At 46.2% G+C, this 27108-nt stretch overlaps 2 protein-coding genes across 4 annotated transcripts in view; one reads left to right on the top strand and one right to left on the bottom strand.

The window, feature by feature from the left end:
* The window catches only part of LOC139051035 (b(0,+)-type amino acid transporter 1-like), a 228778-nt gene that overhangs the window by 132588 nt on the left and 69082 nt on the right, over positions 1–27108 (top strand). The window contains exon 2 of one of the 3 annotated variants that reach the window (XM_070528062.1): positions 2601–2736. The exons of 1 other annotated variant lie outside the window; for it this stretch is intronic. In XM_070528062.1, the coding sequence (XP_070384163.1) occupies positions 2699–2736 (38 nt within the window). In that variant the 5' untranslated portion in view covers positions 2601–2698. Of the gene's footprint in view, positions 1–2598; positions 2737–27108 lie in introns of those variants that run through there. One more of the 3 variants, XM_070528065.1, reaches the window with a different exon arrangement.
* Positions 12488–15680, bottom strand: LOC139051037 (uncharacterized). Its single transcript, XM_070528069.1, has 3 exons — positions 15528–15680; positions 13446–14057; positions 12488–12649 (listed from the first exon to the last, which is right to left on the bottom strand). Exons 1-2 carry the CDS (start codon positions 15537–15539, stop codon positions 13485–13487), a joined length of 585 nt encoding a protein of 194 aa, XP_070384170.1. The 5' UTR covers positions 15540–15680; the 3' UTR covers positions 12488–12649; positions 13446–13484.

Genomic DNA, 27108 nt, shown 5'->3' with positions numbered 1-27108 from the left:
ATCTCGCTGTTTATCTGCAGTTCCTCTGGCGACCTTTCCATTTCATCAGCTTAGTGGTAGTGAGGAGTTTTATATCATTAGCGCAGCAGGAAAAAAAGTATATCCGTCTTACCTTTTCCCTGCGGAGCCATGGCAACTTCCGACAACTCTTCTGCTTCTGTGTCCAGTGTTTACGCAATTACGAGAAGCGCGTCTTGAGCAGCGGGGACAACACTTGTCTGGCTGTTTTAGAATGCCACAATGAACTCAATGTCTATTTTGCCATTGACGTCGTCATATAGGGCACAAGGAATTACACTGCAGGCGTTACCAGATAGTTATTCGGATACATTGTGAGCTTTGTCATGCTTCCACGTTTTCTGTACCGAACATACTTTAAGCACAGTGGCCGCCTCGGCAATGCCTGTAGCTCGCGCCAGTGCCAGCGCCGGATATAGACTTTGAAAGTCTGATAACCTTACGTTGATAGCGTTTTCCACTGACTAAGCAAAAATGAGAAAAAAAAGGACGCTGTATTCTTTAACAAAGGTTATGCGGCCCGCAAGTAAAGCTTGGTGCGCCGATTTTTGTCTTTATTATTGCGCCCCAGAAGGCTATGACCTCTGGAACAGCCATAAAACTGGGTCGCTGCGAATGCAGCTGGCGCAGCTATGTTGCAGCAAAAAGCCTTTCAGGCGAAACAGAGCCATTTGCATCAGGCGCCTAAAGCGCTGCACTCGTGGCCGTTAGTTTACGTCACATCCTGCGGCTTGTGCGAAACTAGCGAAAAAAAAGCGTTTCGGCTGCGAGCTTTGCACCTGGAGAGCTTCAGTTTTGTGAGGAGCTTCAATAATAGAAAACACAAACCATCGTCACTAATATGTCGCCAGCAATGATCACTAATCTCCTGGGCTTCCCTTTAACAAGTGGTTCGCTAATGCAATTGCAAAGGTTTACCTTTTCCTTTTGACATTGGCAACCAACCTCTCAGGGCACCTTTTCCGCGCACAGTGCGTAAGTCACACGGCCCAACATTCGTATTTCAAATATAACGGCCATTGTTTACAATGGGAAGCCGAGTCGTGAACAACCTTCTGGAGGGCAACATTTGCCAGATAAGTCACGTTTCTTTGTGTTATTCGTATAGGATGTGATGTGATTTATTCTGATAGAATTATTGGAAAATGTTAATGTGTTCCCGGCTTTTCCATAGAAAGAGTTCTGTATTGTGTGTATGTGTGCACGTTTTTTTTTTCTCATTTTCTCTCTCACCTGTCGTACCCCCTTGCCCCTCCCCCAGTACAACGTAGCCGACCGAAGATAATCTCTGGTTAACCTCCCTGTCTGTCTTTGCCTTTCTCTCTCTGTCTCCGCAAGCACTAATTCGTATGAAGTGATACTTCAACCTTATTTTATTTTAACCAGCTTTCACGAATGTGCGTATTACTTTCCTGAGTATGCAGCAAACATGAGGCACCGTATTACAAGCATATTATACAGGTCGCAGGGGGTTCCACGGCCAACAGTACACATATTGCAATTGTACATTTCATATATTGACGCGTGTACTTGTTTATCCTTATCGGGCGACCACGTTCCACCACCTAACAAATGTTATCGTACAGCTCAGGACGCGCTTACATGTATCGGAAGTTCTTGGAATGTTATCCGTGGTTCCATCCGCTGTCTGTCACCGAACGTCGTGTAATTTGATTGCATTTATGCGCGACGCGAATAGTGTAGCACTTTGTGGAAGAAACGTGGGTCCCAGCGATTACTGCGCAACATTCGACGACTGATGTATAAAAGCCAACGCGCTTCACCCGCTGATCAGATTTCGACGACCGCCGACTGGGTTCACCGCTATCGTTGTGCCTTAAGTGTAACTGGCTTTTTTGGACACAAATTCGCCCAATAGAACTTTTGACATTCATCGTTTTTCTGTCTTCACCGTCACTACCACGTGACCATATACACGTCTTCCCTGCCTAGTTACGCTGTGATTCTCGAAGGTGGAATTCAAGTAAGATATATAGTCCAGTAGACACTCCTCCGATATCCGTGTTAGGCGTGCTTATCTGCTATTGAATTTAGCCCCATCTTGTGTTTAAGGCCCCACGAAAGCTGCAAAAATACAATTGGCTTTGTTCCATTGATATCTGGGACCAGATGCACCTACGGTTTATGTTTCCAAGTAGATTCGTTTTGTGTTTATTCTTCATACGTCCGCAAAACACAGTAAAATTGTTCGGTTAGTCTGAGTGCCTTTCTAGAGTGTTAATGACACGTCGCTCAGCCTGACCCTCATCCGAAGACGAAAGTGCGACCAAGGTTAACAATAAATATTCGCGCTTAACGGGCACTTACAGGAAGCATTTATATAGATATTTATCATGTCCGCTATTACGGTATAAAAAAGTGAACTGGGAGTTTTGGCGGTGGAGCGTTTGCGTAAGGGTGAGATGATAATGGTGATGATGATTTATTGGCATCCCCTATGAAACGGCCTGGTGTCATACGTTAACCTAGCCTGCTGATTTCATCTGGTATGCTATACATGTTTCCCATTCTAGCGTTTTTGTATTCATCGAAATCTTGTGTCTCTTCCTCATCTGTGCCAGTGTCTTCGGCCAAGAATCATAGGAGGCCATGTTCGCGGCCCCTAATTTGGAGGACCAGTGCAAGCTGGTGAACCAGGCCAGAAAATCAGCTCAGGCGAATGGCTACCTGGGCTGACGAGACCTACCTCGGCCTTGGGTGAGGAAAGAAGCATTCTATCTCATTGATTCTGATTGTTAAAAGTTTATTCTCTCTCTCTTCCTCAAGACTTCCCTACCAAAGTTTAACATCTACCCATGCCTGTAACGAATGAGGTTGTATCAATCTCTTCTTTACCTTTTCGCCACCAGTGCTCTAAACGCCTCTTTCTTATCTCTATTGGTGATCGGTTGTAAGCTTCCGTCCACTTTAAATCCAAGCGTTTTTGGTACGTTACCTGCGGGTTCCTCTGGGTGAATCACTTCGTATTCCATTAGGATGTGCTGAATGGTGAGTGAGTGAGTGAGTGAGTGAAACAACTTTATTTTGTCCACTATAGACGTAAGCAAACGCCACGCCACCTGGCTAGGCCCACTCGGGGACCATCAGGTGGAACCTGAGGGCCCTGTCGCGAGCCCTCTGGACTGCCAGGGTTTGAGTGGTCTCGGAATTTTCGCCTGTTGCGTCTTGCAGCAAATATTTGCTTTGGTATATTTTTCACCTTAGGCAACCGACTCGAACCTCAAATAGCAAGGTACTGTCCTGTATGGCATAGTACAGATTTTCCCTTCAAATTTCTTGTTTCTCATTCTTGTAAATAACAAAACATTGCCCTTTTTGTTGTACACATTTTCCTTTCCAATTTCTTTCTTCCCATGTTTGTAAAACTCTATGGTTCATTTTGTTTCCGTTCTTTTCATCCAATTCGTGGTCTCTCTTTCTCTGATTTTCTTTCTGACGACTTCTGGTGCTCCATTTGCCTTTCAGTTCCCCTGCAATTGGTTGCCAGCATTATTAATCTCTCCCTTCTTCTATATCCACGCTTTTGAGGTGCAGATATTTGTGCGCGTTAGCCGCTTATATATTTCCATCCATGTCCCTCAGTCTTTCTTCGGAACTAACCTTGATCTGCACTTCTCTGACTTTAAAAGAGGTCCAGCCCATGTCACTGAGCACTGTCTCATTTGCGGTTCTACCGTGAGATCACAAAGCCAACCGGACTACCGGTCTTTGGGTAATATCCAACCCTGACAAGATATGCGACTTTTAAGCACATTATGGCATTTGCGGACGTTATCGCTGGTGCCACTACTCCTTTCCTAATTCCATGCACCACCTCATATTTATTGTGGCTCCAAAGTGCTTTATGTTTCATTTTTGCTGCATTCCAATTCTTCTTTATCTTCAGGTTAACTTGTTGGGTACTTGGAATAAGTCTTTCCTTCGTTTATGAATTCTCCGAGGTACTTGTATTACTTTACTATGGGTATGACTTGCTCTACAATTAATACCCTCTATTTACTCGCTTCTTTTTTAAAGTACATATTTCCCAAATTCTCTGTGCTAAAACTAAGGTCTAGATTTCTCGCTGCATTGCCGCAGGTATTTGCAAGTGTCTGTACATTTCTTGCATTGTCCGCTAGTAGCACTATGTCGTCCGCATACATAAGTTCCGGGGACCTTCTTTTGCACCATTTGTTTATGACGCATGCAGCTTTCCAGTCGTCTTTCTATGCCTTTAACATAGAGCGTGAACAGCGATGGCGATAGAAAACATCCTTGCTTCGGTCCTTGGTGAATTTCCACAACTTCATCACATTTGCGGCCTTCCCATGCAATGATCCCAACTGGGTTATCCCAACTTTTTGGCTTATTAGACGCCTGCTTACCCTCTTCTATAGCTTGCTTTATGTCTTTGTTCCACCACTCACATGGTTTCCGCCTTTCACTCCAACGTCTGTCTTATCTCCTGCTAAATAACGTCTACCAGTTGTATATATTTCCACACTGTTGTAGAGAACGCTTCAATTTTCTTCTTTGTGTTTTTTGCGATCTCTCTTATTTGCGTTTCATTAATTTTTAGAAATTCTGATGCTGTTAGTTCACGTTTCGCGTTAGTATCTCTCCCAAATTTTAACATTAAATGTTTCTGATCGCTACCCAGATTTTTTCCACGTTCGTCCATCACTATTTGTTCTAGTCGTTCGTAGGCCGTTTCTGGGACTAAGGCCTAGTCGATAACCGACTGCCTGTTTCCACATTGCCCCGTTACTTGTACATGACGCTCATTCTCTCTGTTAGAAACTATAAGGTATTGTTCATCGCACTGATACAGCAATGGAAAGCCGTTGTAATCAGCAGATTCGCCAAAATTCTCCATCTGCGCCTTCATATCTCAAACAATGCCACCTGGCCCGATTTCTGGAACTCATTATTATACTCTGAGATGCAATGAATGAATTCTTTATTTTTATCTCTCCTATCGCTACCTCTCCATAGGTAAGCTGCTCCAAGCCAGGTATGTTCGCCTTCTCATGTGCAGCTAATCCATAAAGGCTCCTTGCATGCATCTTTTCAGCCTTTGTCACTTCATAGTTCGCCTAATTAGCACACCTGCGCCCCCGCCTTTTCTCGACCCGGTCATTCTGTTGGACCCTCTCATACAAAAATTGTTAATAAAAGGCGTATTCTCCAAATTTCATAGAGGCGTTTAGGTGAAGGCGTACACGCTAGTAGCTTCGTCATTCAGTTGCATTGGAATTTCCAGCCATTCTTCCTGCTTGGGACCAATCTGCACGTCCATGAAACAAATTTTACCCTCTCTGTTGTTATTATTAGTGCGTCTTTACTTAAGTATTTGTGGTCTAATTCTACTCCTTGCTGGTGTGTCGCTACATTCAGTGCTTAATCTTTCTCCCTGATATCCTGGGGCCCACCTAAAACCTACTGCCCTTGCCGCGAGTGCGACACGTTCTATACATTAAAAAAACATTTTCACGATTACTCTGCTGCCGAAATTTTGCAGCTGCAGCAAAGTAGAGTACATTTGGTCACTGTTACATTACCTGCGTGTTAGTCTGGTTGAACTCTGAGCTCCCAGGTGACTCCACCCTGCAGGGCCTATCATGTTTAAGCTTACTCCCCTCCGGCAAAACGACCAGTTCGCCTAGATTTGCCGGAATACCCTACATACAAAACTCTCTAATAATACTCTGATAATCGTCCTTTCCATTCGCGAACAACAAATGTTACAAGCAAACCTGATTTTCGTTTTAGATTGAGAGCCGTGAATCTTATCGAATGTGGCGGGCATATTGTCAGACATGTATGTCTACTTAAGCCTTCTTTCTCTAGCAGGTGCTAGTTAGGCCAAACTAGCCTTTATCTCGTTTAATGGGCATGCGTGGAACCCCCACCGTGATGTGTGTAGCGCAGAGCACGAAACGCTCTGCGCTTTTTACGCAACCTTTTCACTGGCGAGATAATAATTACAGCACAAGCCTTCGTTTTTCTTTTGTTTCCTTTTGAATTCCTTGTCTTATACGAAGATGAAAACTGTGTTTCAAAAGTTCCTAAACCGAAAGGCTAACAAACGAAACGTTAAACTACTTGCTCATGCGAAAATATAAGATAGAAGCACAAGAAAGACGCGCGTACTGCATATACGTTCGGTTATAGGCGAATGTATAGTCAGGGTACACGCAGTGCGAGAATAATTTCTCCGGAATTTCTCGTAATGAATTGTCTCTGTCAATTGCGCATATGAAAAGAAAACGACGATAAAGAAGGCTGTAACATCCTTAGTACAACACATTTATTATGTGCAGCGTGAAAGAATTGTAAACGACGTCATTATAAACCACGTGTGTACGCTCACTGCGCTGCTTAAGCGAAGTGCAAAGCGTGAGGGGTGCCCTTAAGAGGGCACCCCTTGCAGAACGGGCAGGAGTAGACAGTATAGTCCAGTCCCGTTTACGGAATATCGCAACACATGATGTTGGTAAGGCAGGTAGCGAAATCTCCGGTTTCCTTTTTCAACCGTCACGTATTAGGAAAGTTAATGGCTTCTTTTGAATTGGCTTTGATGCACAGATGCACAGAAAAAGCTCGCGTCGCGTTGTTAAGGATCTGGCTGCCGGGAACGAAATCGTGGGTTTTGTCACACAGACACGGTCAGCTCTTTTCTATTGAAGTGTAAGGCGAAACATCAAAGTGCCGAGATTTTGTTCCTTATTCAACTGGCTCACGATGTCACAATCCTGTGCCCTTCACAACAGCAATAGCTTCCACTACTAAGCAGTGACGTAGTAGTCGACCACACCAACCCACACAGGGTTTCAATTGTGCCCACCTGTGTCCGCGTCTCACGAAGTAATGCCGACAAGCCCACATTGCCACCTCGTCACCTCGAGTAAGGAGTCTCTTCAAAGCATGTATTCCTTAGTGGGCTCCTCGCCAGGTTGACGCGTTGTAAACAGACAAGCGCGAAGCATAGATCACGCGGGGACGATTGTGTCTACGAACTAATAAACCGTTGTGCGCCACGAAAACAGTTTGTTTCCAATGTACCCGCCGAGGTTGCTGAGTGGCTATGGTGTTGGGCTGCTGAGCACGAGGTCGCGGGATCGAATCCCGGCGGCGGCGGCCGCGTTTCGATGGGGGCGAAATGCGAAGACACCCGTGTACATTGATTTAGGTTCACGTTAAAGAACCCCAGGTGGTCGATGTTTCCGGAGTCCTCCACTACGGCGTGCGTCATAATCTGAAAGTGGTTTTGGCGCGTAAAACCACACAATTTTTTTTGCTTCCAATGAAAGGCCATATGTCCAGTTCCCCTCGAGGGATTCCCACTTTAAGCGGGAGAATCAAGGTGACTCGCTTGAACGCCTTTAGGTCAGGCGCAATGTTTCAAGCAGGGTACCTACCAACCGGGAAAACCAGGAATTTTCAGGGATATTGAATAGTCTCGAAAAATCAGGGAAAACTCTTTCAAACTTTCAAACTTAATTTCGCATTTTCCTTTGCACAGAAAAAGAAAATGCAACGGCACGAACAAAAAGCTGCACAATCGCAGTTTGACGAGGTTCCTGTCCCCTGTCTTTGACAAACAGTTGCAGAATATTTACAAAGAAAATCAGTTACATATGTGCAAAAACAATTTCATATTATACAGATGTCGATATTCACAGCAGAACATTTATGACATCTGTATACATATATTCGCATGCGCATCTACACCAACCCTGCATCTATACATATTTGCATCTGTACATGTTGGCATACATCTGTACTACTACTGTACTATCTGTACTCTTACTCTACTATCTGTACTACTACTGGAAGCACAACTCAGTGATGTGCTTCTATCAGGGAAAATTAGCTGAAGTTTTATTGAAAAGGAACGAAAGCAGCGGTAATGCTGGCTCAAGTAACAGAGAGGAATCGTAACAAATCGTCTTTGACGCCACGTCGTCGGCTGGAGAAGTTGCCAGTGTACACTTAGCGACCAACTTTGCGGACGCTCGATAATTCGGACAGCCTTGCGGGTCACTCCATAAGGTCAGTGTGTACAAGGACGTCTGAAATCTCGTATGCAAGAACCCTTCGTTGTCAGACTTTCCTGAATTTTTGCCGTGACTGCAGGTCCAAAACAGCATTAGATCAAAGACACTAGCGCCGCCATTTTGATAACTTCCCCGCCTCTAACCGGCGCTCTCGCACGCAGATCCGCTGGTAGCCGTAGCCACCACAGCGGCAACGCTAAGTTCAGCTGCTTTGACGTTCCCTATTAGGCTCCTCGCCGTTCGAGCCGTGATTTTCCTTGAAAGAATTCGCCGCTGTCAACAATGACACTGACACCGCCTTTGTGGTCCTCGCGAGCAACTTCGAAGCTCGGACAGCACGACGCGTTGTATATGCCAATTCCCGAAAGTCAGCTTTGTCTCAGTACAGCCTTGTTACGCGAGGAAGCATAGGCGAAAGTATTGAGGTGAAGCATAACAAGTGTAGGAAGGGGCAGTTGTCACGGGACATGGTATGTATTCCTTAATTATACACGCGTGTATACCCGCCATCTCCTGTCACAGTACGAGAACTGGTATGCTTAATAAGTGTACTAGCTTTTTTGGATGTGCCAATGACAATTTGAGCTCCTAAAAGCAGCGGAAGACATGCATTCATTTCTTCGAACTGCCCGATTTTTCGGACGTGTTCGCGGCCCCTAGGGAGTCCGAAAAATCGGACGTTGACTGTACGACTGATCAAGAGGATGCTTCAAATAGTCCGGGGGCCGAACACATGGCGGAAGGAGGGCGAGAACAGAAAGGACATAGACAATGATGAATAACGGGAAAGCAAGCGTGCCGCCGATGATTCGAAAAAGTCGAGCTCAAAAAATAAAATAAGTAACAGTGTTCACTAACGCCGCGATGCAGGTGTCTCTCATACAAACCAAAATAAACAATTTTAAACAGTGAACGGCAACACTGAGGCGTGGTGCGTGGTCTAAGGGTATGTCAGGACAGTTGAGGTTGACTTACCTGTTGTTCAGAGAGAATCTCACTTGTGACAAACTTCGGGCCTCATACCAATGAGCTTGTTGTCAATTTTTAGAAATGGCTCACGTTTGAAAATATTTGCTTGTTTATAAATCTTTTTATTCGTATTTGAGAATGTTCGACTCTATTTGCAATAGGTTTTACTATTTTTTTCGAAGATATTTTATTAGCTGGGCATCTTACTAACCCCTCGCTTCTGTTTTCTTTTTGCATAATGTACACTGCTGCTTACTATCCAAACTGGATTAAGTTTTTTTCTTTGTTTTTCAACATACTTACTAGAGATTGACAGGGTCAAGCGACATGGTGTCAGCCCGTCTTGACATAAAGCAAAGTTCTTTGTCACACAGGGAACTTTGCAAGGGCACTCAGGGAAAACCCGGAAAACTTAGGGAATTTGGAAATGCCAACATGGTAGGCACCTTAGACTGTATGAAACGTCACCGATTAAAGCACGTAGCTTCGGTAAATCAGCCAATGCCCAACGGTCAAGACTAAACTACTGGATCGACGCCCGGCAGCAAAACGGGTAGAGAAGAAGAGGAGGAGGTGGAGCTCGGGACGTAAACTTGAGATGGTCTCTCGGCTCTGGTATATCAGATGGCAGCAAGGAATTTCGGTTACAGACGCTAGTCAAGGAAATGGAAGAGAGTCTCTATGTGGCAGGATAGCTCGATTTCTTGCAGCATGGCGGTGAGACATTTCGATTTCTCCCTTCTGCTTTGAAAGCGAACCAATTGGAACAATATGCCCCCTACTCGGCGTTTTAGAACTTCCAGTGTATAAGAAAATCTCCAATGCTTTAAAGTCAGGGGTCCTTTAGGAACGTTAAACTCAATCAGTTATGCGGTCAGTCAATGAGCCCATCAATCCATCCCTCTAGCCAAAGTATCATTCATGGCCTCTAACCGGCCAATCGCGCTGATGCGATGTCCTGGCAACAATGTTAGGCGAAAACGTGGCATGCTCTCACAGCGCACATTCTATACTCAACGAGGACGTCACGCGTATTTAACATAAGTACACTTACTCTCCTTATCACACATGCTTATTAAATTTCGGTGTGCCTCACTCTGATTGTCACCGCTACATACCCCGAGATGTTCTGTTCGTAATAGCACTTTGACTGCGCAGTTAGCTTTTAATGCGATTAGCATTGTTATGATATTTTCTTCGGATCCCGCACCCTTTGGTCACTGAGCGCTTTGGTCTATTGAGCAGAGAGAATCGGGCTGCTGTGCTGAGGGAACAGGGTTCTAAACCAACCATCTTGGGTCCCTAAGCATGTGCCAATAGATATGTGTCACCCTTTAATAAAATTGTTTGATACCAACTTGTGCCACTTAGTATGTGACATCGGGTATGTGCTGCTCTTCAGGGGCAAAAAAAAATCTGCAATATTTCTCTTTTGCTGGGTGGAATTGAGCCGACGTCATATGTGTCTTGAGCCAATCTTGTTTGAATACTTATTCAGATACGCGCCACGCCCGCACGTAACGGCGGTGTCGCTACGTTACACAGCGTGTCCTGGAAGGTGTGCCAGAGAAGATTCCGGCTGCGTAGAGGTCTTATACCTGCATGACACTTTTAGGCGGTGACAGTGCGGTGTGTCCCCAACAACGGCTCATTGCTAATCACATTGGCGTCGACATTCCCCGAGGGATTGGTTCTGCCTGTATTTCAATAAGGAACATCATTCAGTTCAGGCAGCATAGCAGCGGAGAACGGGGGAGGGGGGGGGGGGGTGGTTGCTTGCTGAAACCGCATGTAACGAAAACGATTAGTACTACCATCGCATTGCACGCGCCTTGCTCTGGTATCTTTGTGTATAGCAAAAAAAATCTCATTATTGGAGTGTTGATGGGATGCGCGCGCAGATTGTGCTGTTACCGCGCGACGCGGAGAGGAATTCAGCTGCTTGCTCGGAGTTCAGAGGGTCATGGCTCGGTAGTATGTTTGTCGATCCGAGTGTAAATAGTATAATCCGTCAAACTCAACACTGTGCTGATCAGTTCTAAGACTTAGAAGTGTGCAATGGGTTGCAATGGCAAAATTATGACGCTTGCTCGGCTACGTCACACGCGCGTTTGACACGTACGAGTCACGTAAGGACATGAATAGACTCGAGCAGCCAGACATAGGGAAGCCGAACCTCGTCCACCTCGAAGTCAGTGCCTCAGAGCAGGAGCCTCAATTGCATTCAAGGGAGGGTGCAGCGTGGATGTTGTATGTTTGAATTAGGTTAAATTAAATTCTGAGGTTTTAAGTACCGGAACCACGACCTGATCACGAAACACGTCGTACTGGTGGCCTCAGGATTAATTTTGACCACCTGGGTTTCTTTAATGCGCACAGAACTCTACGTACGCGAACCCATTGTGCCCATTGCTACGAGTTCCATTGTGCCGCGAGCTCCATTGTGCCGCCATCGAAATGGGGCCGTCGAGGCCACGATCGAATGCGCGCCCGGTAATTTAGCAGCGCGACGCCGTGGCCAAAGCATTCGCGTCTGCTAGACAATGATGCACAACAAGAAGAACCGAAAGAAGGCAAATAACGCAATGTCAGTAGACTTCGAAGCAGCCACTTGTGTTAGGGTTCTGAAATATTATTGGTACCGAGAGACACCTGCTTTACACTGTGCTTGATAAACTGTACATTCGCCCACTGCGGAAACAGAAGAAATGTAAGCAAGTGCTCGGCGCAGAAAACTATATATATGTATATCAAAATGTCACAGTAACTCCGCTAAGAAGGCTAAACTGTGCTGCTCAAGTTCCTAATGTCTACGGGCCTATACGTCACAGACTGAAAACGCTGCCTTTCCGCCATTGATTGTCTACCCCGAGCTTTATGTCGTTTATTCCCCTGTCTTCTTTCTCTCTTTGTAGTCCTTTGCTGTACAATTCTTGCAAGTTCGCCATACAAAACTACCCCCGGCTTCACTCCTTTTCATACATTGTCTCTGCCCGTGCTGGGGCTATTCGAACACTTTCCCCATCGCTCACTGGACCACAAGGCTGTGAGGCACTTTTTTGTTCCTTGAGGGAGACTTCCCTGTGTAAACGCCTTTGTATCATTGGTGCCATCCGTGGGCTTGCACAAGTTGACCGCGTCTTTCATTCCCCTCTCTCGATATTATCATACTATACCTCTTTTCGCGAACCCCAGTGTAGGGTCGCCATTAAGACGGTGATCTGGTTAAAGTACGTGCCTTCTCTATTGCATTTCTCCCCCTCTTCCTCCTTCTCCTCTTCTCACTCTCTCTCCTACTATCGATCATAACTCTCCTGCTATGGTTCCAAAGCCTGGCCGCCATATGACAGTCGATGTTCACGTATCGAGAAACCAAGCTGTGCACAAGAAACTTTTGCGTGAGGCAGTGAGACAGCATTTGGAATAAATCACACACATTTAGGAATCGGGAAACGATTTCCCGGTCAACATATATTCACACCAGTTCGCTGCGCAATATACAGATTCCGTCATTTAGTCGACTGAGGTGAAAGAGCTGGTGTTGTTGATGCTCTTCAGCGGAGGCGGACGGTGCAGTACTCAGGTGGCTTCGCTTATTCCTGAAATGAAGAAAGATTACCACACATATAATAAGCGAATTCAAATCTTACTCATGAGAGGTTTTATGCTTAATAAGAATCCAAGCAGGCGGATCTTTTTCTCTTCTTTTCTATAGAACATCACCCGCCGTGGTTGCCCGATGGCTATGATGCTGGGCTGCTAAACAAGGGGTCGCGGGATAGAATCCCGGCCACAGCGGCTGCATTTCGGTGGGTGCTAAATGCGAAAATACCCGTGTACTTAGATTTAGGTGCACATTCAAGAACCGCAGGGGGTCCAAATTTCCGGTGACCACCACTATGGCGTAGCTTGTAGTCGGATCCTGGTTTTGGCACGAATAACCCCATAATATCTTTTCTTATAGACCATCTACATGACGGACAACCTAAGTATCTTCAAACAGATAATACTCTACTGATGGCCAAATTGCGTTTTAGTACTTGTTCAGTAAGCTCAACGACCAAATATGAGCCGCAGTCAACACTACTAATGTCGTGCCTAAAACTGTAGTGCAAGGACCAGGCATTCGGGATGATAGATACGTTGTTGAGAATATATAAGTGGATAGGACTGAATTATCCATGAAAAGACACCCCTGTAGTTACAGATCATGAAGTTCGCTTCCTAGGGGTGCAGCATATTCTTGCGAAAAAGGCTCTCTAAAGTCAGAAATATGTCTTGATAAAAAAGGCTTTCCTCCAATGCGACGTCCATACACTGCGTACGCTATAACGGGTCCGTTCATTCTCACTACATAGGAAAGACCAATAAAGAAGGCTAATAAACGGTGCTTACCTGACAGTGCTTAAATATGAAGGATGCAGGTTGCAGAGCTCATTTGTGATGCTTCACAAGCACCAGCTTGCCGATGACTCCCCCGCCACCACCACCGGCGCCGTAGCCCCCACCATATCCTCCACCGAGACCACCGGCTCCGTATCCCGCGCCACCATAGCCGGCACCTCCACCTAGACCACCGGCGCCACCACCGACAATTCCGGCACCTCCGATCCCGGCGCCCCCGCCGACGCCTCCACCGGCGCCTCCGAGACCAGAGTGCGCAACGATTGCTCCGCCGCCATGAACTTGAGACACGTGGTGCACCGTGCGAACGAGGAACGCCGGCCCGGCCACGGCTTTGGTGGCACCCGCCCTGCCGCCGTTGAGCAAAACGACGCTGCTGCCGAGACCGACAGCTCCTCCACCGCCTCCAAGGCCTGCACCTCCTAGACCGCCTCCTAGACCGCCTCCAAGACCACCGGCACCGAGACCTCCGCCGTAACCTCCGAGACCACCGCCACCAACGCCTCCGCCGAGACCACCTCCAACGCCGCCGCCTCCGCGGCCTCCGCCGATGAATCCACTAAGGGCGCTGCCTACCAGGCCACTCAACACAACAGTCAACACCTGCAGTCGGACACATAAATGGTACGCCTGACTTCATGAGACAGGACTGCATACTGTTGACAATTAGTCGCTGGTTTCTTTGACCTTTGAGATCAGATATGCGATCAATAGGTGAAGCGCCAATAGCGACGGCACACAAGAATAAATACAGACAGGACAAGGCACTTGTCCTGTCTGTATTTCTTCTTGTGTGCAATCACCATTGGTGCTTCACCTATTGAAAGCTATGCACCAACTAGCCCCACAACGTGTTTTACTGCAGATATGCAATATCTGAGACATGATTTCTGATACATTCAGGAAAAAAAAAGAAAATGATCTGACAAGTGTAAATAGGAAGTTCCTGACCACCAACGAAAAGAGCACATTCTCGGCAGTATTTTAAACCTTGCAAGTCCGCTCTTCGCCGAATGCCGTTGGCTTTGAACAACCATGTAATTACTCGTCGCAGATTCCTAACTCCTAAATTTATAATTCTACGTTTTACATAACGAATTTAGGCCTATCGAGACTGTCTTTGAAACCTCTGTTTTTTCAATCTAACCTGGAAACTTATTCCTTCCGGTGGCTCTCCGAAGCTTGTGTACTTAGTAATATATATGTAGCTTGAGAAGAAGCAGGTTGTTTTCTTTCTCGCAGTGATTTCTACGGTTGGGAGATTCTTTCAAAAGGGTTCTACAGCATTTGGGGTCTATAAACGTGTATCGTTTCTGATTATAAAGGCATAGCCAAGGTGCATTTAAGTAAATAAAAAAGAGTCCACGCACTCTTCCTTCAGCGAATACAAAGTAACAGCGACATATAGAGTTGGCACGTTAAGTTTACTACAGAGCGCCATGTACGGGCACTCTACCTCTCGGTGAAGCCAACCAATGTTCGATGCCTGGCTGTAAGCTCAACGAGTGCATTCTTGCAGCCGCTAGGTGAAGCTGCAGCGCCATCTTCACGCCACTGCGACGGCGCCAGACTATGCCACGTTGACTACAATGATGGAGTTGGCACTTTAAGTGGCCGAGCATTGCAATTATGGGTCTAGCAGACATACCCAAAGCAAAAGGCAACCTTTGATCCCGCAATACTCTACAGCGATGTGCATGTTTGCTGATATCATGTTGATAACACACACATTGGCTGTGGCCAGCGTCTCCCTTCTAGGTTAGGAGGACAATCAGTAAAGGCTGTCATTGAATGAAGTGCTATAGTAGCAAATGCCTTCAATGATTACGTTGCAAAATTTACCAGGCAGGACATCCCACTCCTTGCTTCTTTTGCCCCGTGCCTGCCTATTGAATCTATAATCTATTTTACCATCCGCATGCACACTGAAAAAGAATGATTTCAGCCAAAGTCCTTAATGTTATAAACGAGCACAACCTAACTAACAACAGGCGAGTCAATGAAACGTTCCCGTACTGGGAACAACCGCAAACCACTGTCGCATCCAGTATTATTCCACCGGGGGTCGCTTACCAGGCCGTTCATGGCGACTTGAGCTTGGTCTAACCTGAGCACGAACGAATGAAGCGGCTCGGAAAGCGTTTGTGCCTGCTCACTGCCAGCGAGGCGCTTATATACCAGACCAGGCCTGCACACGTGACTTCTCTGTTCTTACGTCACAGAAGAGGCCAGGGGGTGCGCCGGCACACCGTTTAGCCCAACCCCGGAGGAGCCGCGCAGCTTCCGGTGACGGGACCCCTCCTTCCGGGATGGCGAACAAGAGCAAGAAAGGGCTAACCACTGGGACCATCCCCCGTGGCAGGCTTCATCAGTCGGCGAAAGTGCACCCTCTCGCCGGCCGGCACAACAAAGTGCTGCGCGACGCACCCCGTTCTCTCTTATCTGCATCTAAAACACTGGGCGCAAGATTGGGAAAGCGCGGCGCCAATGCGGCCGATGAGATAAAAGAAAACAAAAACAAACAAAGGAACCGGCACGCAACAGAGTATTTGTGAAGCTACCGATGCGCCCGGTCGGCGTCCCGGTTCTCCGGCACGCGGTCACTTCTGCTTTCTCCACTGAGGGAGGCCACATAAATCGTCTCCAGCGCTAGCCGTTTGCCAATTTTATATTGTTTCGTTATGTCGAATGGATTACGCTTTCTCGTACTTACGGGCTGCGGGAGCCCGGCTGTACGAAACAACGGCATTACGGCGCGGAGCGCTTGTACTGATGTTGTCGGCGGCATGAGCAATTGAACGCGGCGGATAATCGAGGAAAAAAACCCTTTCGGCTGCGCACGCAACTTGGGTAGCGGCGATTCCGCTTCGGCTTCGGGTTACGTCAGAGTCGGGCGCTTCGCGCGGTGGTCGCGACAGCATCGGATTGTTTAGTTAGGTTTCCTTAGTGGAATTGAGGGTATCGGCGCGACCGAGGCCGTTTACCGAGACAATACACAGTGCATAGTATCCCGGACAGCGCAAGCGAAATGTGCTTCTCTACGCCGCTTAAATTTTGGCATTGGAATTCCTTGGAGCTAAAATGTATGCAGACAAGAGTCACTCATTGAGGGTACCAGGCAAAGGGGGCTTCATGTCGTAGCACTTAGATATTATGTTTCTTTAAGATCTTCTTTTAGGCAGAAACAAAGTTTACAAGGTTCGGCTTCTAGACGACGTCCCTCGCAATGAAGTGGGGCATTTTATAACTCAGCCATTTCGCTGGGTAGCCCTCCAGATTGCGTACATTATGCAGGAGCGACTGATAACTTCTTGCACTGGACCGTAGTAGCAATGATCCTTCTCTGGTCAGGAAATAACTTAACAAAACACCTGCTACGAGTCAATTCATAAAAGTGCAGTGTGTAATCGCGCTATAGCCGTTTTTTAAGCATGGAGCAGCCGCGATAATGTACGCGTCGGAGTTTCAATTAAGCCAATCTTTCAAATACAGGTACACGTGGAAAAAGAACAATGCATTGCACTAATTTAAGGATTGTTTTGGTTAGAATGTATGTCGTTAGTACGTGCTGTCTGATTTTATGTGGTTACAGCTAAGAGCAACGCAACGACATGCGGTGGCTGCCCCGAGGCGCTAAATACGATCGCTAACTGTGGGAATTGCGTTGGGCACATTGTCGCGTACGGCTTGAGGAAGTGTTTCTAATCTGGAGCATCACCTTCTGTCGCTTGCTGAACACTCGCTGTACTATCCTAACAGTGCGACCGCTTTTGTATAGCTCCATGCAGTCCTGCTAGCCATCGCTAAGCATCTCAAGCTTCATTCCTCACTACTGGGCCCTCTGATGAAAAGGATGCGAAACACAGTAGGCGTACTAGTCAGCCTCATGCAGAGCTAAACTTCCGCTCATTTGTTAAGGTTAGGTCTTATAACCCATGCAAATTTTGTTTATTTATTTAGTTATTTATTTATTTGGTGCTTTAGGCAAGCCTGCTAAGGGGCACAATAGCAAGTATGAAAATAAAGTCATATATAAAAAAGCTTGTGCGAAAAAATTAAAGTAATAACGTAAACATAAAACGCAAAGAAACTGCTAAAACAACATAGTGAAAATAAGCTCACGAGATATTTCACGCAACAATATTATAAGAGCCAGCATGTTGAGGAATTCTTTCGTGAATGATGTCACTTGCTAATTTCACAATAATATTGATCCTTGATAATATTCTTATTTTCTTACAGTAATAGTCTCTACCACATCACGCATCCACAAATAAACTAAACTTCTAAAAAATTCTCTTCTGTATAAAAAGTTGCAATGTGCTTGGCATATGCTTTACATCATTGTGATGTGTCCATAGTTAATTGATGTTGAAATTTCCGCTTGGGTATTGTTACTGAATATCTGACAAAATAACTTCAGACTGTCATGCTGCATCGCTAACGTACAGTTTTAACTCCGGCCATTTTTCCTCCAATCTGATACCGGCTAATCTCTACGGCACGAATTAAAAACAAGCCAACTCGCTCTTCGGGAGGCGCTTACAATTGATGTTATACTTCTGTGCACATGGGCTGCGACATAAAGGATGCATATGCAAGCAGCTGCATCACAATTCCTTTGCACGCGAACAGCATGATTTCTGGTTTCGCGGTACTGACTCTCCACCGCAGTACGCACCCCTTTTTTATTGTGAGTGTGTGCTTCCGCAAATGTATTGGGCAAGGCGCGTCCAATTTAAGTTGTCAGCGACTTCCGGCCTGAGACATTTATATTCGGACACTCGTTTACCGATACATCATGTGTTTCTGAATAAAATGGTGGTAACTTCTTTTTCCAAATAATTCCCACGGAACCTGAATCTTGAGTGCGTTTACAGCCATTTCCCCGCTTTCGCGTCGAAGACCTACCATTTTTAGGTGTTCGGGAAGGTTCCCTTTAACGCCAATGAATTTATTTTAATTTACACGTGTCTTCCACAAAATACTCAATGACAACTTTAAACAAAAAATACGTCGCTCATGACTAATGCAAAGGAAGCGTAGGGTCGCTAGTTATTATTAGTTGTGGCGTGGTGTGATACGCGACCCGTTTGAGCAAAGAACAGCCTTTGAGGAAGCAACGCCTAGTGGTGGCGAATGCTCGAGCTTACTCCAAGGATCATTAGTTGAGAACTAGGCGCACCCATATTCACACACACACAAAACAGACAAGTTTTGAGATAGAATCGTTTGCAGGAGCAAATGCGAGCCAATATGGATGCTCGATATAGCGACGTGCCTGCTTGTTTCTGTTCGTCCGGTGACCGCATTTCACCGGCTAACAAAAGTTATCACTCGGTTCAGGACGCGCCTTTCTGCATCGGCACTTTCTTGAATGTTATCGCTGGTTCTATCTGTTGTACGTATTTTCCCCGAGCCTTGTGCGATCAGATTGCGTGTAATCGGAACGTCCAGTGAGTCACGTACAAATAGTGCGCGCATGTCATCCGCAGATAAGATTTTCTACGATGGACGAGTGCTCTCGCCTCTGTCATTGCGCTGAGTGTGACTTGTTTCGATAGGCGCAGGTTCGCTATGGGTTCGCCTTATAAACAGTTAGTATCGTGATTTGCGTTGGGCCACGTGCTTCTTCAGGTTGCCATTATCCCTCAAGAGGAAAGCGTACAACAGCTGTGTCTTAACAGTACTCACGTATGGGGAAGAAACCTGGAGGCTAACGAAAAGGGTTCTACTTAAATTGAGGACGACGCAACGAGCTATGCAAAGAAGAATGATGGGTGTAACGTTAAGGGATAAGAAAAGAGCAGATTGGGTGAGGGAACAAACGAGAATTAATGACATCTTAGTTGAAATCAAGAAAAAGAAATGGGCATGGGCAGGACATGTAATGAGGAGAGAAGGTAACCGATGGTCATTAAGGGTTACGGACTGGATTCCAAGGGAAGCGAAGCGTAGCAGGGGGCGGCAGAAAGTTAGGTGGGCGGATGAGATTAAGAAGTTTGCAGGGACGACATGGCCACAATTAGTACATGACCGGGGTAGTTGGAGAAGTATGGGAGGGGCCTTTGCCCTGCAGTGGGCGTAGCCAGGCTGATGATGATGATGATGATGATGACGTGCTTCTTGACCATCCGCGACAGCAGGACAAAATTCATGATTGCGCCCCGCAAAGAGCAAATATAAGTTATCAACGAAAAAGTGTGTGATTCAGAGTCACGAGAATAAATCAATGTGTGTGGTTTTACTTGTATGTTTAGTTACTTATTTACATGCCCTCATTGCCGCTAATTTCAACCTTCCTGCAATAGGTAGCCTATACCAGCTGACAGCGATGGAGGTCGGAACGAGCTTCCAGTCGTCCGGGATCTATGATACGAATGAATGATAGTAATCATTTGTGCTGCATGATAGCACCTGCACGTACATTTGACGAATGCTGCAAGATGAATTGTAAGATGGACGAATGCACAAATCATATTTAAGGATAGAAATATTCGAGAAGATGTTACGAAACAGGGAAAAGATTGACACGGTTTTAAGTTAAAGCAACTTCCGGAAAATGAATTATATGCTATTAGTCTCTTTGGAACTGTGAATCGACGGGCAAAATCAAATGAAAAGCGAATCAGTGTGCTGTGGACGCCACTGTTGAGAATATGAGAGCTGTATTATCCGAACGTTCAACTTTTTATGGAAGTGACAGTTTCTGAAGGAGACTTGCCTCGGTTGTAGAGGGCCAGCAGGTATTTGGCACGTCCTTACCTTTTTTGTTACTTTCACATTCAACTTATTCAATCTGGTCATACTTACTTAAGTATAAAATTCCAGAAACGTTTCTTTTTTTTTCAGTTACATATTCAAGATGGCTGCGAGCACGTTAGAGGCTACTGTTAGGGTGTCGATGGGCTTCCCTGCGCTTAGATGTTTTGTTGCTATCCTTCGCTGCAAATTGGGCATGCATGGGAAACACTGGTGCACATTACAATGCTCACGAGAAGCGCGTCGAAATATTCAGATGATGTGACTCGTGGATTACTGAAGGCCTGAGCGGATGTGAAGATTACTCAGAAATGGATCCACTGAAATTCAACAGCGTTATTGCCGCCATCGATGCGTATCCTCGGTCGAAGATTAACAATGTGGAATGCGTTCTTTCCATGCGAATTAACTTTACGCAATTCAGCTCCCTGATCGCATAGGGACATGAAGCGGCCGAAATTCATACCAGAATAAAGTAAAATGCTACGGCGCATAACATGTTTCTGAGTCGCAGATGATTCACCTGATTGACAAATATTGCGTTGAACGTTCGACGATCGTAAGCACCCGCGTTGTTAAAGCTATGACTTGCGTTTGCATCTAACTTTGTTAGCCTTACCAACACTAGTATTTTCTTACTGTTCTTATTAATAGCCGATGACTTCTTTTTTCTTATCCTCTTTTTAGTGTGTCCGTTCGTTATAATATAGTAGATGCGCTTGGTGATTTGGTTGCATCGACAATGACCTTAGAAGCTTTGCGCGCAATCTTTTTCTCCCTCTACACTTCATTAAATTCAAACAGGAAAGGAACGTCCTTTGCGGATATAGCGACCTCTAGCAACTCGTCCAAGAAAGTGAAGCTGCGTAAGCGACTTCTCCCTCTCTTTGGAAGTACTGAGCATCTGTTTGTTATCGGCTGTAAGCGATCATTCGTCACCGACGCAGTCTACATGTTCTCACCGACGCCCTAGCCATACTACAGTTTGGATGTTCCCATGCATGTGGCATTGCTGAATTGTGGAGTTTTAGGTGCTAAAGCCGCGATTTGATTACGAGGCACGCCTTATAGGGAAGGACTCGGGATAATTTCGACGACCAGGGGTTCTTTAACGTGCACCTGATTCTAAGTACACGGAGCCAGTAATTACGCCCTACCAGCGAAAACAAAACGGGCGAAAAAGAACATTTAAGCGAGGTATATTGAAGGTAATGTTTTATAGGCCATGGTTAAAGTGCGTTCTAACCTGCCTTGAACTTTCCATACAAATATTTTAGACGAACCCGCTGTTGCCTTTTCTGGAAGCACCTCGGACGAATCTCATTCGTTCTGTCATTTTGCACTTCCGAATACTTCGGGCGTAAGCACGCTGAACAGCTAAATACGTGTTTCCCAGGGGCGATCGCTTGTTTTCTGCGGGTTGTGGCGCAACGTGCCTGTTTTGGCAGAAGCCGCGCTGATCGGCGTGCTCATCATTACTGCAGCAACTGCCGCACCTGCTTCCATGGCAAGAAAGACGCATTATCCCACTCGTCCACAGTATGCGGAAGAAGAACTGGAAACTTTCTCTAAAGTCCTTCCTGAAAGGGTCATAGTAGCCCCAATCCCCCAAAAAGAGCATGAGTCCGAAATACCATCTGGTTCGTAGAATTGCACGAGGTCGCATGTTAATGCACCAATCAATTCGTTAGAAATCCAGACACGGTCTACACAGATGTCGCTCGATCCGTAACTTACAGGTACGCCCTCGCAGCTGTAGGAGCACCCGCAGAGGGTGCTTGTGACTTGCCCACCGCTCGAGTCGCATCTGCGAATACCGCAGAAGGTTCAGCCATTGCGCTAGCTATTAAAAATAAGGACGCTCTGGGGCAATCGTCGACAATACTTCGATTCCCAAGTCGCATGTAGACTCTTCATCGCCGGGAGGCTACCACACAGCGCCACTCACCTACTGAATACAACCTAACGCGGAACCACATAATCATCTGATGCCCGGGTCACGCAGGACTCGAGGGAAATGAGAAAGCCGAAGGCGTAGCTCGTGCTTTTGTCGACCGAGATGCCGACCACTCGGACGAAAACCTCTTCTGACCACGACACATCCTTGAGCACCAACGGCGCGAGCGACGAAAGTAGAGTCCCCCACAATCTCATCTATTCGGGGCGGAATTCTTACGACTGGCGCCGAATACAGCCGCACACATGCCAAAACTTTTATTTGAAACAGGCCATCCACCCCACACTATACAGCGTTCGCTGTCCGTGTTGCGGAGGCCGGCAAACTCTCGCCCACATTGCGTGGGATTGCCAGTGTTGGCCGTTTAAAATTAATACATTGCAACTAGCCGTTAAACCTTCTGGAAGGGAGCAGTGGGAGACTTGGCTTGCCAGCGAAGATAGGGAGGCGCAACTACCGCTCAAGCCAGTGGAGCCATGGACTAGAGGCTCCACCCACCCGCTTCCTACACCTGTTTTCTTTTTTCACTAAACGTTTTGATATATATATGAAATATGTGATGAGCAGGTTGTATTTTGTTGCTCCGCGACAGGGCTAAGGCGCTAAGTGTCTCCGACCGTTAGCTTGCGCGAAGGCAATTATTCCCGCAAGCGGTTGCTCTACCATCTGAGCTAACCAGGAGGAAAGCAGATGGCATCGCGAGACCGAATTGAACAGCGCGAAGCAAATTAAGGGACACTGAATATGGCAAATCTGTTCTGCGAAAGTTCGCAGTGAGGAAGACGGTTCAGATAACTGAAAATTGACATCCACCCGACTCTAGCAGAAAGTTACGAAGAAAACCTGTGCGGAATTATCAGCAAGGAATTTTCGCAGTTGAAGCTAGATTAGGCCGGGCTCAAATGTTCAGGGCGCTACAGAGCCATTAACTCGTTTGGAGAAAATTGTGTTATGGGACTGAGGAAACTGCTGAGGCCCTGTAGACGAATGCACGGGCTTGGTGCGGACGTGATAGATGTGGTTTGAAGGTCAAAATACTTTCCAACCCACTGTGAAAAAAAAAAAACGGCGAATGCTGCCAGGAATTTAGCGCAGCTTCAGCATGCATGAAGTCCCTGGCAGTCCATTTTTTAAATTTTCATGTTAATATAGCTTTCTTTCTTTCGCCCGTTTCCGTGCTGATTGAACTTTCGCCGCCTATACATGGGTGCCGACGCTCTCCGTGGGCCGCGTCAATCATCGGCCTCCGCGCGAAAGCTTTGGGAGCATCTGAAGGTTTAGATGCTGCGATGGAGTGAAATATGCATACTTATTGCGATACAAGTGTAGAGACACTCCGAAAGAACTTTCGCCGCCGTTGCCGTTGCCGTGAGGCTCCGCATATATATTTAGGCACATGTATGCTATGTGCCATGCCACGCGATACGCCATGTTGTGCATGCGGGTTATATTGCTTTTATCGCTACATTTGCTTATACCAGGTCTTACGTTCGTGAAAAAAAAGAAGATTCCTAAGCATCCTTGAGAATGGCTGCCGACAAGGTAATGTCATGAAACGCAGAATCACATCCCCTGCCTTTTATCCTAAACCTTGTCAGTCTAATAAATATTTAAAGTGCAAACAATATCAGTACTCAAACCAGGAAGTAACGTAGTTTTATTCGCGCCGCTCTTCATGTGTGCGATGTCTGCGCGATGTCATCACATGCCTTACGTGGCGTGGTAAAGCTTTTGAGGGTGCCCGAAGTTCTGGCAGACCCACGTGTGTCGGTTCCGCGTTAGCCACGCCCACGTCTAGTGAGAACAGCGTCCGAGAAGTGGAAGATCTACGATAAACCTTGCTATTACAGTCAGTGAATCGCAATTTGGGCGCAAGCGCCAGTACATTTCCTCCGACGCCGCTGCAGGAGAGGGCGGCGGAGGGAGGGGCTTCCGGTGTCCCGAGAAGAAGATGATGGCCGCTTTCCTCTACAGCGCTCGTGTCGCTGGAGCTAACATCCATTCGGCGAGTCCGATTAGATGTACGGCCCCGCTATACTCCCCCAGCAGTTTTGTTAACGGCTCTGTTTTCTGTGATGAAGCAACAAACGCTGCTTCAGCACTGTGACGGCAACAAACGTCCACATTCGAGCGCATCTTTCCTTTAATTAGGCGAAATGCTTTCTAGCAGCGTCTGGCTATTAGCTTAGATTGACTAGCGTCGTAGATTGTTTGTATTCATCTTGTTCTCTGTTCTAATTTTGCATGACGACGGCAGCTTGCATTTCAGTCTTGCAGACAATTTGGTAACTTCTGATGCAGTAAATTCTGCTTAGCTGCACCACATCATCAGGTTTTATTTAATGACTGTAGGCAGGGCACCAGAAGCGGTGCTTCACTGAAACAAACTTGAAAAAAAAAAAAAGCTCCGCTAGAACGGCATAGTGCAGCTTTTCATTTCGAATTTCTGTTTTTTCTTTACAGCTGCAGTTTTATGTGTACCTTACATACCTAAAATGCGGCGATATATAAGGCGCCTTCCGTAAACCTCGACAACCCAGCTGTTTGGTAACATCACAACAGAAGCAATCCTGTTGTGAAGCCAAGGCCACATAGCAGGTTGCCGACATGCCTATTGTCAGAAAGCAACGAAAACAGAGGTTATGGCCACTGGAAATGCGCACTGCTGGTGCCGTTTGTTATCTGCGACACCTTCGGCTACTGCTTACTGCGATATTTATCTTAACGACTGCTGTAAAGTAGGTAAAGTGCTGCATAAGGCAGGTTTAGTTTATTCAAGAATCTCAGACACCTATGTCAAAATTACGGAATAGGTCGCGAATTAAGACCATCCGACTATCCAAACAAAGTACCTTCAGCGGTACCATAATGGCCCTCTGCGAGGTTGAGACACCCGCGTGATGTCGTCTGAGCGTTCGCGTTTTACCTTGGCAAGAACGGCACACATTGTGGGCTTAGGCAAGCAGTGCCTCTTATTACAATGACGCACCCGTAAAGACTGCGACCTTACAAAAGTGATGTTGGATAGACCCTGCGATTCTTCCTGCCTAGTTCTTTTTTGTGAACTGGACACGAAATGTCACAACTCACGTTAGATTTTGCAATTCTTTAGAAGATTCCTTCGTTGACTGGTTGGTGGTGTGCCCAAACATTATTCATCGGAATTGCAGGCATATAAAAAAGCTTGAAGAAGGACAGCGTGCATCAGATTTCCTTGTATCTTGCACAACTATCGTCACTGTGAAGCAACACTTTCCTTTGCAAGTTTGTCATCGTTACTCCATTTATGCATATAAAGAACGGCTGCCTATGGGCTCTAAATCACAGGTTTCGAAAAACGGAAGGTGATTTTGCAGAGCAGTACGCCTACGATTACCTTACCGAAGCCTCTTATAAGAGCTACGTGGCTCAGTGACTCAGTTCCTCACTGTTCGTGGCTCAGTTCGTACCTCAGGATAAATTGTAGCGAAACTTGCGCATGTCTGGGAATTCCTATTTTTTGGACGCGCCTTGAGCCGGCCCGAGACCAGAGAAAACAAAAGACGGGCTCCTCTTCCGTTAGTAGCAGCCCTTACCAGGAATATCGCTGTAAACAACAATCCCCCATGAGCAGTCCACCACCAATTCGCCGTCTTAGATTTCAGTCACTAACGAGTAGCAAGAGGTGCTGTCACGTTTCTTTGTTCACCTTTTCTTTTCGGCTCTTACAAATACCTTAATATTTGTCACATAAATATGCACCCACAAATGCGCATGACACAAGTGACGCTTTCATTTGCTTAAATCAACTACTACCAGAAACAAGAGTTATGAGCACCCGACTTTAGAGGCTCGGATAAGTAGCTCAGAAGAACCACCCGGTACCCCTAGACGCCACATAAATGCACCGCACTCTCTGTCAAACATTAAGCTTCAGGCCTTTCCCTTCATTTGTACAGTTACATTGCATATTTACACTATATCTGACGTACTCTTTGTTATAGCCGAACAAGACACTTCCCTCTGTGTCATGCGCACTTGAGGCGAGTGAACAAAAAGCCAATATTACAACACTCATAAGAGAGTACACTTTGTGTTTACCTTGTAATTAAATTCATTTATAGTTTGATGTCATAACCACATAGGCACTAAGCTCGCAGTAAGCAAGTACCGGTGGTAGCAGTCGACGTGTCCGTAGCGACGGCGTTGGGATGCAAGCGCTCTCTAGCGGATAGAACTTGAACAAGATGCAGCAGCACTGACTTGGGCCACCCACATGGCAACCATCCATCAATCCCACCACAGGGAAGAAAAGTTGACAGTCACTTAAGTATTCTTACGTGATTTGAATGCAACAGCCTGAGGACTTGTCTAAGTTATCAGCTTTAGATTAAAACTCCAGCTTAACGCACTTTAATCCAACTTGTTCTAATGTGTGCCAACCTTAATCCACCATTTTAATCCACCTGAATCCGCCTAGTCTAACTTGATCCATTTTAGTACACCTTAGTCCACTCTGGTTGTGGGCCAGGTTGCTCTTTTAGGTGGGGGCCACGGCATCCGTCCGACGCCGTGAGTGTTCACCGTGGCCTTTCGCAGTGCGAGCCGCAGCAGGTCCAGCGCCGCGAACGTGACGTCATCGTTTGGTCACGTGGGTTTGGCACCATCGAATGAGAGCGCTGGACGCCTGAAGCCAGAGTTTCCGCTTCATGGGGCACATAATCCTTTCGCATTAAAAGGAAGAGGAAGAAGTAGAAGGAAGGGAACATAGTTACAGTAATGTCTCACTTGTACTAATGTTGGTTTAATGAATATTTCAGAATGACGAACTTTTAGAAAAAACCCTGCGAGTCTACTATGCATTCTATGCAAAAATCTTCAAATCTGCAAAATTTCTGGATAGTAAACTTCTCAGTTGAACCAACTTGAGACTCCTAATGGTTAGTAACACTGTCT

This window comes from Dermacentor albipictus, chromosome 10 (genome assembly GCF_038994185.2).
Source record: "Dermacentor albipictus isolate Rhodes 1998 colony chromosome 10, USDA_Dalb.pri_finalv2, whole genome shotgun sequence".
Lineage (NCBI taxonomy): Eukaryota > Metazoa > Arthropoda > Arachnida > Ixodida > Ixodidae > Dermacentor > Dermacentor albipictus.
Note: the sequence above shows the minus strand (reverse complement) of the source record. Positions and strands in the feature narration are given on the sequence as shown.